This window comes from Mus musculus, chromosome 15 (assembly GCF_000001635.26).
Source record: "Mus musculus strain C57BL/6J chromosome 15, GRCm38.p6 C57BL/6J".
NCBI classification, from domain to species: domain Eukaryota; kingdom Metazoa; phylum Chordata; class Mammalia; order Rodentia; family Muridae; genus Mus; species Mus musculus.
The window spans coordinates 12,443,943-12,461,280 of record NC_000081.6 but is presented as its reverse complement, the minus strand read 5'-3'; the positions used below and the strand labels follow the sequence as shown (position 1 = coordinate 12,461,280).

General features: G+C 45.7%; 1 protein-coding gene across 17 annotated transcripts in view; it reads left to right on the top strand.

The window, feature by feature from the left end:
• The window catches only part of Pdzd2 (PDZ domain containing 2), a 380,258-nt gene that overhangs the window by 278,688 nt on the left and 84,232 nt on the right, over positions 1 to 17,338 (top strand). For 11 of the 17 annotated variants that reach the window (XM_006520163.4, XM_006520165.4, NM_001081064.2 and 8 more), the window contains 2 exons: positions 2,982 to 3,483; positions 15,616 to 15,758. In XM_006520163.4, coding sequence (XP_006520226.1) covers positions 2,982 to 3,483; positions 15,616 to 15,758 — 645 coding nt within the window. The remainder of the gene's footprint in view (positions 1 to 2,981; positions 3,484 to 15,615; positions 15,759 to 17,338) is intronic. The other 6 variants (XM_017316735.2, XM_030248721.1, XM_030248722.1 and 3 more) reach the window with 2 other exon arrangements.

The window sequence follows — 17,338 nt, the reverse complement described above, 5'->3', positions numbered from 1 at the left end:
CATAAACACACATGCAGCACGCACACTTGCACACACAAACACAACAAGATGGTCCTGTGGCCTTCACATGAACATGAATATACATGCTCCTGCGCAAGCGCGTGCGCACACACACACACACACACACACACACGCACACACACACCTCTAATGCTAAATAAGAATCCCACCAAACATAAAAGGGCTTGGGTGCATGAAACCAGAAAGGGCTGAAAAGGCTTGCTAAATCCTTTGGATACATATGGATAGAGAATGTGGGTCCATTAGATAGAAGGTGATTTAAAGGGTTCTAAGGAAATGACCCCCTCCTTAGCCAAAGTGTCTTTCTCACTGGCTTATTACATGTCCATAATTCATTAATTACCCATTCTCTTTAAGATGACCTTATAAAATCCAGAGTCCAGGAAGGAATAAAACAACCTGTCTCACAATTTCTTTATGGTGTCAAGGTGTTATTTATCGCTAGGAAGCAAGAGGAAGGCAAAGAGGTGGTGCTGAACTGAAGAGAAACTATTTTGGGCTTTATAGTTTTGCCCAGCAATAGACCCTGTGGAAAAAGTGAAATTCCATCTCTAACACAGGCACCTTCCAAGGTTCTTGGAGCTTCCATGAGAGTACATGTGGAAAAAAATATTTTAGGTCATGGGCCTTCACGTGAGTGAGTGGATGCGCGCGTGCGCACGCACACACGCACGCACGCACACACGCACGCACATGTGTGAGTGCACGTGTTACTAGACCCAGCACCTCACACATACTTGGCAAGTATTCTACCACTGAATTGTATCCCCAGCTCTCATGACACGGATCTGGCTATTAGGTGTGAGGAATCCTTTGGATCAGGCTCTAGCGAGCTGGTCACTACATCTTTCCTTTATGTCACTAGTGTATTGCTGATGTGGAAACTCAAGGTGACAGGAGAAGAAAGGTGACCCGCCCTCCTTCCCAGATGCTGACAGCTCAGCCTTCCCATCGGACTTTCCCTGGTGACAGAATCACAGAAGGGCATCTTAATGTCTGTTTACCCACCTTCCTCTTCTGTTGGGCATCAGCAATGGGCCTGGAGGGAAAGCAGTGGCTTGGGCCACCCCAGAAGCCTCTGTGTTCCTTTCTCACTTACTGTGCGTGGAGCCGCATAACCTTGGGTCCTTTTTTTTTTTTTTTTTTTTTTTTTTTTTTGTAAGCATAGGGGGGCCAGGAGCAGCTTGGGTGTATGAAGGATTTAGTTGTTGACCCTCTGTGCTTAGGAACCTGTTTTCATAGGAGGTGTAGCCATTTCCCCAGGATTCCTTGGGATCTGTATCTCCTCGGGGCATGGAGGGTCCGACCTGTCCATTTCTGGACTTTGAGTCTTTACTGGGCTTTAATGATCTGAGGTCCTGACTTGTTTCTTTGTATCCTCAAAGCTCTGGCGCAGATACTGTGTTGCACTCCGCATGCATTCTCTTGGTTTTTATCAGGCTTCAAATATATGGAAAAGCAACTAGCTGTGAGCAGCCTTCTCCATTTTGACCCTCCTTCCTCCTCCAACTCTTCCTGCTTCCCAACTTCCAAAAGCTTCTATGACCTGGTCAGCTTCATCCATGCCTTTTTCTCCTTGAAATGTGATGTCCCCGGAAATGGCAGTCCAAGTATGCTAGGAAAAGACCAAGCTAGAACTACTGTCAAGGAAAAAATGTACACGTGGCTTCCGCATACCACATATTAGTGACATATTAGTGCCCCATCTAGCTTAGTGCTAGATCTGTTGTCACTTGACTTCCAGGAAGAAGTTCTTACTCTGATGGTCTCTTCTTTTTCATTCTTAAATCAGAATTTATACTTTGTCCAGTCTGGGTGTGTGTGTGTGTGTGTGTGTGTGTGTGTATGTATACCATATACATGCCTGGTATTTTTGGGAGTCAGAAGACCATTGGATCCCCTGGAAGGAGAATTACAGATGGCTATGCATCAGGCAGGTGCTGGTAACCGAACCCAGGTCCTCTGCAAAAACAAGTGCTCCTGACTGCTGAGCCACCTCTACAGCTGGCCCCCATTTTATCTGTTCTTTACTGGGAATTGTATTATTCATCAGTCACATACAAATGGGAATCTTATGTAATTCCTATTCAAGCAACTGTTGAAGGAGTGAAGAATTGTTTTGGTTTTTAATCTCTTTACCCGTTTAAATATTCATAATTATGTATGCCTACAGGATATAAAGTTTGACGTTTTCAAATATGTGTCATAGTGATCAGATCAAGGTGATTGGCACCCATCACCGCCATTATTGACCATTTCTTTGTTTTAGGAACATTTAAAATCTTCTCCTGGTTATTTTGAAATATATAACTAAATGTTGTCAAACAGCTGAATAGTTGCCCTTTTATGCTATAAAATAGTAGAATTTACTTCTCCATCAAGGGTTTTCTTTTGGTTTTATTTATTTTTTATTTTTATGTGAATTGATGTTTTGCCTGCATGTATGTCTATATGAGGGTGTCAGATTCTCTGGAACTGGAGTTACATAGAGTTGTGAGTCACCATGTGGGTACTGGGAATTGATCCCAGGTCCTCTAAAAGAGCAGCCAGTGCTAAGCCATCTGTCTAGCCCCAAGAGTTTTGTTTCGTTTTTTAGGGACTGGAAGTAGAGCAGAGGTAGAGAGCTCAGCTAGCAGATATGAGGCCCTTGAGCCCAGTAATCAGTACTGAAGAGCAAACAACACGAAAATAAACTTCAAAATAATAATATGTTGGGATTGACTCTGTAGTGGAAAAACCCTGCTTGAGACTTCCGATTCTAGGAGAGATAAATTATAATTTTCGAGCCTGTAGGGTCCTCTGTTTGCTAGAGGTATTGGGGATCGATCGTTTCAACATCAACCACTGAATTTATTAAAAGAGGGATCTGGAGGGTGTGCCCTCAGTCCTGGGCCCTGGCTGGACACTGAGCGCTGTGTCCTGAAGGGATGGTGTCTAATGCGCATGTCTGTGTGTTGCAGTTACCTCGCTGAGCAGTGCTGGAATGGCGGCTTCATCTACTTGATCATGCTGCGGCGCTTCAAGCAGAAAGCCCACCTGACTTACAATGGCAACAGTGGCAACAGCTCAGAACCCGGAGAGACACCGACCTTGGAGCTGGGTGACCAGACTTCCAAAAAGGGGAAAAGAACAAGAAAGTTTGGGGTCATTTCCAGACCGGCTATCATCAAGGCCCCTGAAGACTCCAAGAGCAACAGTGGTTGTGACACCGCAGATGATCCCAGCTCGGAGTTGGAGAACGGTACCGACTCCGAACTTGGAAATGGCCATGCCTTTGAGCTAGAAAATGGTCCGAATTCTCTCAAGGATGTGGCTGGACCCCATCTGGAGAGGTCAGAAGCGGACAGAGAGGCCGAGCTCAGAGTTCCAAAGACGGAAGCCCCTCTGAGTGACAGCAATGACAAACGCCGTTTCTCAAAAACTGGGAAGACCAACTTCCAGTCCAGTGACTCCCTGGCACGGGTACGGTGTAGTTGGACTATAGAATCTAATCTTTTGTTTTAAAATTTCTGGAAATGTGCGTGTGCGTGTGTGTGTGCGCGCACGCATGTGTGTGAGCCTGTGTGTGTGCCTGCCTGTCTTGTCTGTCTGTCTGTTTGTGTGTCTGGGCACATGTACAGATGTATGTGGTAACCAGAGGACAATCAAAGATATCATTCCTCAGGTGCCCTCCTCCTTGTGTTTTGAGACGAGGTCTCTCACCGCCTGAAAGTCCCCAAGTAGCTTAAGCCAAATGGCTGGCAAGCCCCTGGGATCTGCCTAACTCTCATGTCTGGCTTTTTAAATGGATTCCTGGCGTTGAATTTGGGTCCTCGATGCTTGCAAGGCAAGCTCTGCACAGTCTGAACAGCTATCTAGACTCCTGGCTCGCTGTCCTAGAATCTGAATTCTAACATAGCTACTGTTGAGGTTGCTTCTTGAGTTTAGAAAATAAACCCAAGATTGCCTTGTGCTTTGAAGCCAACAAACTCATTGAGATCAATGATCAGAGGCTGTAACAATAACAGGAAAGTCTGAGTTGTTATATCCCACTTAAAGTGCCAGTGAAGTGGTCCTAAGTGGAAAATTGAAGCCTTCTGCGGTAAACTTTGAGTCCTCACGAGGCCCAGATGAAGCATCGAGCAGCCTTGGTATCCATCACTACTGTCACAGAGAAATTGCTACTTCAAGGCCAGAGATTCCTGGTGGCAGCTGGCAATGCAAACATCCAGGCTCAGTGTGACACAGGAAGGGCAGCCGACACCGGGAAGCATCTGCTTTTATTTTGAACAGTTCAAAGCCAGCGCTATTTTTATGAGATCATGTTATTACACTGGCAGATTCCAGGGACACACAGGAGTGTCTCGCCTGAAGCTCAGAGAAGTGGTTTTTCTCTCAGGTTGGGGCTGCTCCTGTGGAAGTGAGGAGAGACTAGAAGCAAAATAAACTAGCACAGCATGTTGTCTCCCCAGTGTCCCGTCTTAGGGGTCTTGTCTCAGACAGGAATCCTCTTGGCAAAGAATGCTGTAATAGAAGCAATAGCTTCCTGAGTGGGTGCTGACCAGTTTCTCCGACACAGAAGTCCCTTCTAGGGGTGACAGGCAAAGGTGAGAACGAGGTGGGTTTGGGTTTGCTGCTGAGAAAGCGTCCCTGGGAGTGAGTGGGATGTCTCCTGTGGTTTGGTACCTGCAGCTACTTCTATACTTTTCACCAATTCAAACAGGAGTGAAAAGGACTGAAATAAAAACCACTCTCTTCTGCAGAAAGCCTTCTATAGAGGCCACGTTCTCTGTGAACGAATCCAGGAACAAATAAGAAGCAGGGCCACGCTTCTGTCAGTGCTTTCTGTTAATTTTGTGGGGCTTCCCCTGGTGGTTTAAAGATTAACCAAGCATATAGATGGTAGTGTCACACACCTTCAGTCCCAGCACTCGGGAAGCAGAGGCAGGTGGATCTCTGAGTTCAAGGCCAGGCTGGTCTACAGAGTGAGGCCCAGGACAGCCAAAGCTACACGGAGAAACCCTGACTTGGAGAAAAAAAAAAAAAAAAAAAAAACCAAAAAAACTAAAAGCACTAATACTAATATTCTGTATTCTGGCTGCTGTAACTTGGTAAGTCTTTACCTTATCACGGTTAGACTGTGATACCACAGTGAAACTTTGAAGTGGATAGCGTTGGCTTCCTTGGTCATGTCAAGGGTTTGGTGCCAAAGGAGGTTGAATCTCACCAACAGTCTAAAAAAAAAATGGCTTATAAAATTAAATTTCTGGCTTAGCCTGTGAGACTTCCTGTACCATAAGTCCTTCTTGCCTACCTTCTGAGCTCAGGGTCAAAATGACCCAGAAGGTGTAAAGGTTTAAGAAATGCAACTCCTACTCAATTGCTGTGGGGATAATTTTTAAAATATTTTGAAGTTACGTTTTACATATTTTTATCTGGGGCTGGGGGCGGGGTGTATGCCATGATGGACGCGTCAGGGTCAGAGGACAGTCTGAAGGAGCCAGTTCTCCCGTCCCAGCACGTGCTCCCAGGGATGGAACTCAGGTTGTCAGTTTGGCAGCAAGCCCCTTTACCCACAGAGGCATCCTCATTGCTTCATCTCTATGGGACAATTTTTTATAGCCACATTTATTCTAGAAGAGGGGGACCTGTCACCTGTAGTTGATGCTCTTTCTATGTCTCCATGATGCACATTCTGATGGCTGGCCCCAGTCCTGCTGTGGGTATTGGAAAGTGAGAATGGACCACATGTCTGGGCTTACTACCCAACCCAATCCCAGAGTCGTTCCCCCCCCCCCAGCCCCCCTGTCCATTCCCTCAGGATAGATGCCAGTGAGCTCTTCACAGCTCCCTCTACTCCACAACAGCAGCCCTTGGCATTACCCTCCAGGAAGACAGGCTGGGTTCAGGGGCTGTGGTGAGGGGATTTTTATATTATTCTTATTATTTTATTTTCACTCCAGAGCAGTTGAGACCAAGGTCATGCAAAAATGAAAATTTCCAGCAAATTACTCTTTGCCTCTTAAGTCTTTGGGGAGGGGAATTCCTTTCTGTTTGAATAATAGCAGATTTAACATGTCAGGGTGATTCCGTTTCTGCTTTATTAATGATTTAATATTATCCATGGAGATGTAATAAGTTACAGGAAAGGCCTAGAATGCCCAGTCAGACCGTTTCATTTGGTGGGTTCCTCTATAAAGACTTATTTGCTCTAAGAAAACATTACAGTAAAATAAATCCCAGGTTCTTGCTTCCACACTCTGCTTTCCCTTAGTAGAACAATGAGAAATACAGGTCTTCCTAAGGATTTGTTTGTCTTGTTGAAACAGCGTTTGTTACACACATCTTGCTGGCCTGATACAATGTAGCTCAGATTTGCCACACGCTCACAACAGTCCGCCTTCCCCAGCCTCTCCAGTGCTGACGTTACCTGTATGAACCACCATGCCTGACCGCAAATGTTTTCTTTTTAAAAATATATTTTCATATGTATCTGTGTGGGCCTTGTGAGTTGACGGGTACCACATGTGTGCAGGAGCCCTCAGAGGCCAGAGAGGCTATTGAGATTCCCTGGAGCCAGAGTTACAGGCAGTTACAAGCTACTGTGTCGGTACTGGGAAGCAAACCCAGTTCCTCTGTAAGAGCACTAAGCATTCTTAACTGCTCAGCCATCTCTCCAGAGATCAGATACTTTCTTTTACATTGATATGTTTAGGTAAAACAGTCATTGAAACAGTGCATGTATAAGATTACTTCTTCTAAAATGCAAACCTTGGGCCCATCTTCTGAACCACAAGAATACCACTTTAGAGAGAACCTCAGGGTAATTTTACAGCCTTTTCAGCAAAGCCCATTCATCATTCAAGAAGATGGCACCTGTGTCTGCTGATCTAGAATATGTCTTTTTGTAAAATACCAAAACGCCCACAACCAGTTGCAGATAGGGAGAAATCCCACCAGTTTACTTATGACTGCTGGATGTGTCTGTGGGGGCAGTGGTATCTAACCCCAGAAATCATAATTAACCCCTGTACAGCATCAGACCTTTTTCCCTTCATGTGATTCACTAGGGACCTCAGACAGGACCCCACATCCAAATCTGCAAGAAAAGGTGGGATATTTCCCATATGACCACTGATTTGACCAAGGGCAGAGTAAAGAGGATTCTTCTCTAAGAAGCCCCCACTATCACTGGAGGAACACCCTGTCCTCTGTGGTCCTATCTCCTGAGTCCAGATTTGCTTCTTCACCTTGCTCCTTCTCTAACATTTATATCAACTACCTACCTGTCTTAGTTAAGGTTTTACTGCTGTGAACAGATACCATGACCAAGGCAAGTCTTATAAAGGACAACATTTAATTGGGGCTGGCTTACAGGTTCAGAGGTTCAGTCCATTATCATCATGGTGGGAGCCTGGCAGCATCCAGGCAGACATGGTGCAGGCAGAGCTGAGAGCTCTACATCTTCATCTGAAGGCTATTAGTGGAAGACTGGCTTCCAGGCAGCTAGGAGAGGGTCTTAAAGCCCATGCCCACAGTGACACACTTATCCAACAAGACCACACCTCCTAATAGTATCATGCCCTGAGCCAAGTATATACAAACCATCACACCACCCATTGTAGATACTAAGAGTCAGCGCAAGCCTTTCCCGAATGGCAAGCTCCACCCCAGTGTTCTAGTCTTGCTTGGTCCTATCCAAGCTTGGGTGACCAACTGTTCAGGGTTGTCTGGAACTTCCCTATTTGTCACTGAGCATGCTCAGAAAGCCCTCTTGGTAAAGTCTGCTAAGACACTCCCCTCTCCCTTACATCACATCATATTCATACCTTTACCAAGTCCTGGCAATGCTGACCCCCTTTAAGCCTTCACAGCCCCAGCTACCTTTTAATCCCCCACTGCCAGAACATGGGGTTGGGAAGGTGTAAAAAAGTTGTCTCCTATCCATGGTCCCTCGGCCACTCTTCTTCTTCCCAGTCATCCCCTGTATTTTTGAGGGACCTTTCTGAAGGGTAAAGCAAGTTGTTCATTCTCATACACACACACACACACTCTACACCTAAGCCCTTGGGATGAGTCCACATACCTTGATATTTCGTTCAAGGCTGTCTATTCTGATTCTATACTTAAGTTTCCACCTCCGGCCGCCCTTATTTTGTTTTGTTTTTAATATGTATATTTAGTTTAATATATGTATTTAATACATATTAATAGTAATATGTGTAATTTAATATATATTTAATACATATATTTAGATATGATAAAGGGTTCACATGTATAGCTAACTGGAAAAGTGAGGTCCAAATCCCCACCCCAACACAAGAGTTGGGGTGCATCCCATCCTGGGGGTGCATTTTCCAAGCCAGAGACACTCCAAAGCCCCATACACAGGATCTGCATCTGCATCTTGTACAGAGGACAGAGGCTTCCTCTTGAAAATGTAATCCCTCATTAACTCTGACTTCCACCCCTCCCCAGAGGATGGGGGAGGGGCAGAAATGCCAAGCTCCTAGTGTTGTGGTTTCCTGGGCCAGACCTGTGCTGAAGGGATCAAGGGTTTCCTGTCACCACCATGTTGGCTTGGATTTTCTTAGTACAGCCTGTCACCACCATGTTGGCTTGGATTTTCATTGGAGGTACTAGTGTTGTGGAGGCTGCACTCTCTGCCTGATGTCTCTTCTTCTTTCCACTGTCTCTTGATTCCCACCTTCCTGCTGACATCAGCCATCCTGATGCAAGTCTGTAAGGGACCTCTATGGCCTTTTGAAAACCTGATCATCATCAGGCCACTGTACTCTGAGCTACTGCATTGTCCCGCTGCCTGCCCATTGGCACATTGACAACGTAATCTGAAAATATTCCAATGACCATATGGTGTCTCTGTGTTCCTATTTTACTCCACAAAGGGGGGGCCTTATATGTCTTCTTTTTTTATATTTTTAACTTGCATTTGCATTGTTTTGCCTGCATGTATGTAAGAGTGCCCAGATCCCCTGGAACCGGAGTTTCAGACAGTTGTGAGCTGCCACGTGGGTGCTGGGAATTGAACCTGTGACCTCTGGAAGAGCATCCAGTGCTCTGAACCGTTGAGCCATCTCTCCAACCCCACGTATATGTCTTCCTGTCACCAGATCTAGCTCCATGCCTTGCACCTGGAGTGCTTTGTATATCCTTATTAATGAAGATGCCCTGAGACACCAAGAATAGATGGGACAATAGATTCTAACCTCAGTTCCTCTGTCCACATCGCTGTGGCCTCCAAACTGCCTTGTTTTTTCTCTGGGCTGATCTCTCGCCTGTAAACTGAGCACTGTGATCTGGTGACTAAGGGGCTTTAAGCCCTGACTAAACATTTTTCCTTTCTTACTGATTATCCTAAATAAGAAGGGAGACGCAAATGCTTTCAGAATAGGCTTGCAGGGAGGGCCAAACATTTACTGCAGTGAAATTCTGTTTCAATGATGTGTCTTCTCACATGTGGGGCAAAGATGCTATTATATAATGCTCTTTTGGCTTGCAGCAGAAATGAGGTCATTTAAATGCTACCTGGCAGCTCTCTCATGTGCTGCCCTGTTTTAGTAAATAAATCCTGGTGCTGGTTTCAGTGAAGCGTTGCCAGTGTGTGAACTCACACAGTAGCCGTGGCTTACAGGAAAGGCTAACCCTCTGTCGTTAGTACAGAAGCCCATAGATGCCTGTTTTTCATCATTTGGCTTTTTCTCCATAAACTCACAGGTGTGTCATTGCCCTTTAAGCCATTCTAATAGGAAACGAATGCTCAAGCCATCTGTCTAGACAGGGCCTGTCTTGGAATTCAGTTGTCTCTACAGCTAGATCTATGTCCACAAGCCAGTCACTGGCAAACACACAGGTCTCCCTTCTGGAAGAACCTCTTAATGTCTACCTCAGTGGTGCCCAGAGAACCGTAAGATTTGCAGATAAGCATTCTACACTGGTTACTGCCTCTGTGCTCATGGAATGTTGCTATGCTGTGTCCTAGTTGCTAGAGAATCCATTTGGTGCGTTAGCTGAACTGGCTCCCTGGCTCCATGTCTTTTAGAACTCAGAAGGGGTTATAAGCAATAAAGGAGCCTATAAAATATCAGATAATGACAAATGCCACTAGTAACCTAAACTAACGTGAAGAGGGGAGTTGTCGGGACTGTCACCCGCAGCGGTAGTTGATATCAGGTGTCAGCAAAAGCGAGCTCCCTAAAGAGGTGCTATGTGAGCTGAGCCATGTCCTGGAAGACCAGCCCTATGAGAAGGTCTCAGGAGAACCAGCAAAAGCAGCTGCAAACAGCAGGAGCAATAGGTTGTTCCAGGAACACGAAACAGCCCTAGGAGAGGACAGGATAGCTTAGCAAGTTGTTTTGTACAGTCCAGAGAATGATCTATGATAGCCATAGTACATCCTTTTCCAGTGAGTTGATTAAAAGTGTGTAGCCAGCCAGAGTATAGCAATTAGATAGGTAGCTATCAAAATACCATTAAACCAAGTATTCAAAACACCCCGCAGAAATCAAATTGGGGAAGCCCCCCGAAGGCAGCCAGTTGAGTTCCCAATAAAGAGACTCCTAGGCAGATCAAAAGGACCCCTCCTCCAGTGGGGCTTCAAGTAAAGAATGAATGCCAACGGAGAGAGAGAACACCATCAAATACGGAGCTCACAGTGTCCAGCTGAAACTGGCTTGAGACAGTCAGCTGCAGTCCTGACTGAGCCTTCACCAGGGTTGAGCTTCCAACGACTGACCTTCCAGCTTCTCCTCTCCATAGTAGACACTTTCTATTGGATATTTTCTTTATTTACATTTCAAATGTTATCCTCTTTCCTGGCCTCCCCCCCACCCCACCCCAAACTCTCTATCCCATCCCCTCTTCCTCTGCTTCTGTGAGGGTGTTCTCCCACCCACCCACTCCCTCCTCCCTGCCCTGGCATTCCTCTAAACTGGGGCATCATGCCTTCATAAGACCAAGGGCCTCTCCTCCCATTGATGCCCGACAAGGTCATCCTCTGCTGCATATGGGGTTGGAGCCATGTGTACTCTTTGGTTGGTGGTTTAGTCCCTGGGAGCTCTGGGGGGTCTGGTTGGCTGATGTTGTTCTTTCTATGGGGCTACAAACACCTTCAGCTCCTTCAGTCCTTTCTCTTACTCCCCCATGGATAAACAAGTTTGAATGCCTCTTGGAATTGGTTCCTCCTCTAACTTTTCTGAAAGCTACAGTGTTGTGTATTGTTGTTGTTTGTTTGTTTGTTTCTTTGTTTCCCTCTCTGTTACAGTGTTAGGGTGGCCATCCAATCCCCAGACAAGGAACTCGGAGACAAACCCGGTTCTGAAATAGGGGAGCACAAGTTTGAGAGCTCACTTCTCAGTAAGCTCAAACAACCCCATGAATGTTCATGGTAGTCAGAAGGGCATGTCCACAGGACCACAGAGTATGGGCCTTGTTCTCAGCCCACAGCTTGTTTCAGCCCCTGAGGGGCAGAAGCAGGGGATGTTCTGGCTTGTCCTTCTAAAGCATTTCCTTTGGATGTTTAGTAGCGAATATCCTGTAGAACCAACTGGTGAGCTCAGAGACCAGATTGCAGGCTTTTATGACCGCTCAAGCCAAGGGCACTAGTGGCTTTGGTAGGAGTGCTGGTGGAGAAGATGAGGAACTTGATGTGGGATCTATACATGGATGTGAAGCTGACACACTCTCTATTTGTTAGCCTTTTCCTGCTGAGATGAGAAATCCAGGAGTCTATGATGTCTGAGTTAGAAACTAGGGTGGAGTTGTAAGCCGGCAGTTGGAACTACATCCACTATTGTTCTGTTTAGGAGAGCCTATTTGCATTTGACCCAGACTGACACTAGCCTAGTGAATTTGAAATATTTGTTTCAGTTTTAAGTAAGCCTTCCTTTAGCCCCAATCAGCTAAATTTCACAGCAAGAATTATACAGTTTTTGGGGGGTGGGTATGGGGGACTTTTGGGATAGCATTGGAAATGTAAACGAGGAAAATACCTAATTAAAAAATAAATAAAAAAAGAATTATACAGTTAATTGATAACTGATAGCATTTTCCTCTGATGCTATGTCTTCATTTGAACTCCTCCAATAGACCGAAATATTACAAGCGAGGACGTGTTCATTAATCTCATTGGAGCTCCCCCTTAGAATTTCTGCATTTGATTGTGGGGAAATCATCTTATTGAATAAAAGTAGAGAAGAGGGGGTGATAGCATGGCTCTGATGGCCAAGTGCTTGCTGGACCACATGAGGACTTGGGTCTGGATGCCTAGCACACATGTAAAGGCAGGTGTGTACATGTCTCTAACCCAGTGCTGGTGGTGTGGGTCAGTCTAGCCATGCCAGAGGCTCCAGGTTCAGTGAGACCTTAACCAAGAAGACACCCAGAATTAACCTTCAGCCCTCACATGCATAAAGAATGTACATCTCCCGTACCCTCAACATACACACACACACACACACACACACACACACACACGCCACATACATATACAATGAAGAAGTCTATTTTTAAACTAAATTAGTTGAAATGGAAGCGGGAAAAGGACGGTGGCCTATCTTACAGTCTCTAGTTTATACCCATTTGTATTAGAAATGTGTGTAGTACTTTAAGTGTGTGTGTGTGTGTGTGTGTGTGTGTGTGTGTGTGTGTGTGTGTGTGTGTGTAGGTACATGTGTCTACAGCATGCATGTGGAATTCAGATGATAATTCTAGGGCAGGAGTCCTGCCTTCCACTTTGCTTTGAGGCAGGATCTCTCGTTTCTCTGCAGCCTACTCCAGGTTAGCTGACACAGGAGCTTCCGTGTGATTTTCCTGTTTCTGCCTCTCACCTCACCACAGGAGTGCAGGAATTCCAGATGCATGCCACCATGCCTATTTTAAAACAAACAAACAAACAAACAAACACGGATTCCAAGGATCCAAACTGTGCTTCCATGGCAAGTGCTTTCACCACTGGGCTACCTCTTGTCCTTTGGTGTGTTTCCACTAGCTGTGTGGAAACACACAGGAGCTTATGAAGTACATGGATGTTCTTCTCCTGCGTTTCAGAATATATATAGTTAGGTTTTTTCCTACCTCTATGGGCATAGTTTTGTTTTTGGTTTGTTGTTGTTATTGTTTGTCCTTTAAATCATAGGTCCTACTTTTCAAGCATTTAAAAATGAAAAGGAATAAATTTCGTATCATCCTCTCTGTGAACCGTACCTACATACTCTGCTTAACACAAGGACAGCAGAATGGGGGAGGGAGAGTTACATAACTAATAACGGGGGATCGATACATTTTCACTACTGTGAGGTAAAACCAAATGAGTTTTCTTTTGAGCCTATTACTCCAGTAATGGACGCTATTGCTCTTTGAAAGGAAAGCCAAAGATTTCCTTGGCTGGGGGAGAAGGAGCTGTGTTTTACCTGCTAGGACCCAGCATCGGAAAAGACAAGCCACTGTTTTACTCCCCTGAACCCAGGGGGCTTGGAGGGATGCTGTCGTGGGAGGTGCTGCTGAGCAGCGTAGAGTCTGACCAACATACCTGAACCTGTTCCTTCCAGTAGTGTGTGCTAGGACATCAGCTTCCTGCATTGGAGCTGTGGCAAGCTGCCCCCTTGGCAGCCACTCTGACTCCCAAGGATGGCTTTTGGAAATAGGGGAGCTATGAGGATGTGAAGGCCAGGGAGGGTGTTTCCGAATGGAGAAGAGGAAGGTGACCCAGAGGTCAGAGGCAGCAAACCAAAACTGTGGAGTCCGGGGCCAGACGATTGGATGAAGTAGGGCCCCCGTTGACAAGTTCATGAACGACTGTGGTAAGCCAGTGACTTCTGAAGTTGCATTTGGCCAGACAGGCTGCGTTTGCCTGTGGTCAGCGGATGGAGGAGACGGCACCCCTGCACGCCGCTGGAATGGTGGAGCCCCACAGAGCAGCGCTGTGCAGAAGTGTAGGATCCACCAGGTCTCTGCCTGGTAATAATTTCTCAAGACATTCCAGTTGCTGCACATCAACGGCTGTTCAACATCTGGCTCTTTTACTATTCTTGTGGTTTCGTTTCAGTTTCTGACAGTGAGTATGTATGTATCTCAGGTCTTCTAAAGGCTTCACATTCTTTCCGTTCTGTAAGCAGCTCTAGTGGGCAGGTTGCCTGTTTCCACGGGGATGGGAGCTTCATTTCCACAAAATCCTCATGATGGATTAAGAAGGCAGATGCTGGTGGGTGTGCTATGACTCATGGCCATATCCCTAGCATTTTTTTTTTAATAATAATACAGAACTGAGCCTAAGCTTTAAAAAAAAATCACGCTTAAAGATTTTTATGGGGCTGGAGAGATTGTGCAGTGTTTAGCAGGGTTGGACTTCAGTTCCCAGAATCCACATCATACAACTTAAAACTGCCTGTAACTCCAAGTCTAAGGGGTTTGATGCTTTCTTCTGAGCTCTGTGGGCACGTACGCATACACATGTGCACACACACAGACACACATATGCACACACATTTATCTCTCAATATCATATGCATCAATTTTTCGTTTGGGTTTCTCGTGTATGTATTTTAAGGACGTATAAGATACAGTTCAATTTGGTTTCACATGCTTAGTTGTGATCCTGCTCTGAACATCAAAACTCAAAAATACTCAAAATCTAAAAATTACTATGATACCATAAATGGAAGATTCCATGCTGTGACCTTTGAGATAACTCATAGTCAAGGTAACAAGTGGATTGGAGATCTTGAATAATCCTACCTTTAGCCTCTATAAGCTACATAGGAAACAAATGAATTTCATATTAAACTTTGTGCTCCATCCCCAATATATCTCAGTATGCACGTGTCAACATTCCGAAAGGCAGAGAGACCTAAAGCAGTTTGATCCCGGGCCTCTCACGAGGGACAGTCGGCAAGGGCTACGTGGTCCCCTGTCAACATCTGCTCAGGTTCATCCTGCTGCTACCTGTTCCCATGGATGCTCCACTGAGTCCTCCAACAAGCCTCGAAGTAGTAATGATGGCGCGCACGTCAGAAGCAAGAGAAGGCATTTCTGTATTAGGTGGCCCTCTAAGCTATACATGGCAAAGCTTCCCCTAAACTAGCAGAGGTTTCCTGGTACCCAAGCCTGAGCTGAGCTTTTCTCCTTTCGCCTTCCTGTGTATTAGCAGCTGTGCAGAAGCAAAAGGATCCCAGAGTAAACCAGTGTTGCAGACACAGTGGCACCTGCATCGCAAGTAGAGGATGCGTTATCCACAGGACACCTGATAGGATGTATGATGTCAGAGCCAGTAACTGGGGTGGCTACACACATGATTAGAATTCCATGAAACTAAAAATTAGATACTCGGCCTACACCATGCATTTTCAAAAGCTCCACGTGTGGACAGTGGTTCCCTATAGAATGACACAGACCGAACATTTCCCTTATTCTAGAAGGTTTTATGGGACAGCACTGACAGCCAGACTTTGGTCTAGTTAATAGAGGCCTTTTCTTCTGTGCTGATTTGTGATATTTGGTGACAAGAGACGGATGCCTGGCCTCTCGTGACAGTGCTACTCTCCCATGTCAATGCTGTGTGTCTGTCAGCATCCTTCATGCATGCTCGCTTTTTCTTCCAAGGAGGAAGTTGGCCGGATATGGAAGATGGAACTGCTCAAAGAATCAGATGGGCTGGGAATTCAGGTTAGTGGAGGCCGAGGATCAAAGCGCTCACCTCACGCTATCGTTGTCACCCAAGTGAAGGAAGGAGGTGCCGCTCACAGGTGACTAGATAACTCTTCCCCCATCCCTCTGCCCCTTGCCTTCCTCCTCCCCTTCCCTCGGGTGCTGGGTGCTAGTGTCTTTCGCTTGATCAAAGCTCTGGTAATTAAAAGATTTGTGGGAGCGCGGGAGGGAAACAGACAAGAGCCGCTCTCACTGGGCATGCCTCTGAACACAGGAAGTGGCTCATGAGGAAGGATGCTTAGGATATTCTAAACCGTGGAACAGAGATTTGATCTCTTTGTGCTCCCTCTTAGATTGCTTACAAACTCTTGGCATGCTGGCACTGACTGGGGTATTAAGTGTTTATTTATCAAGGAAGTTTATGCACCCACAACAGGAGATCACAGTCCTGCCATCTGAAGTCCTCTGAGTCAGTGACTTCAGGAAAGTGGCACTGTCTTAAAAGGTGGCCACCATGCAAATGTGTCAGATCAGAGTTTCACACACGCACACACGGGCTTGTGGTCACATGTCTCTACTGCACATGAAAAGGGGAAAAAAATTAATGTAAATCTTTGTGTAACCTAAAAAAGCAGCACTTATAAAGGTGGCTTTGTTTTGTTTCATTTGATATCAATTGTGTGAAGTAGGGAGAGGGACTGTGCTTAGCTGGAGCACAGATGAAAAAGGCTATCAGGCTATCTGAGTGTGAGGCTTATAGCCGTTCCCGAATGTCAAGCAAGGTCTTTGTTGTTCTACTTGCTTCTGTTCACATGGAGTATCTGTTATTTACAGGGCACAGTAGGGTATGTACATGTGTTGCCACGCCCACATGTCTACAATAAGAGTACACAGAGAAGGGCATTGATAGGGAAGTCATTGTCTTTTGCCTAGTCTGGAATTTCTTCAGGCAGGGGAGCCAGATCCTAAGAGGGATACAGCGGGCCACAGCAACGTCAGCCTTCCCAAGATGGAGAAGGAAAAATCTATCTCATAAGGTGTAGTTGAAGAAGCTAAGTTATTTAGGTTGGATAACAGGAAACTAAGGAGAGGACAAGGCAGAAACTAGCAGACTTCTTGCTCTTCAGCCTGTAAAGCAGGATGCTAAGAAAAACGACACTAGCAGTAAGATGAACTCCAGCGGTCAATTATCCAAGTGACAGCATTAAGATATTAAGACGTTAGATGGTTTTAACCCAGATGAGCATCGTTCCCGATAGGCCTTAAGGAACTCAGCAGCTAGCCGTTTTCCCATCACTGGTATGTCTTCCGTTCTGCTCTATCTAGGAGGTTGACAATTGGGAAACTCCGTGCTCAGAGATAAGCTTTCTATAGAGATGATGCTCTTGTTTTCCCACCAGAGCTGGGGCTGAATCCGTCCTATCATATTTTTTTTCTTCTCACTCACTTTTAGCCTGGAACAGTGTGTCTCTCTTCCCTGTGGTCTGTGACTCGCCAGCAGGGCGTTTGAATTAATACCAGGAGATGAGAGAAATGCAATTAGAGAGTAGAATAAGTGAAGGGATGGGCTGGGGCATCTTGGTGGTGTTAGGAATAAGTAAGCCCACCAGCCACGGCCACTGCCTTGTCTATGCCAGGCTTCCCTCCTCCCATAGGATCAGCTCCGACCCATACACCT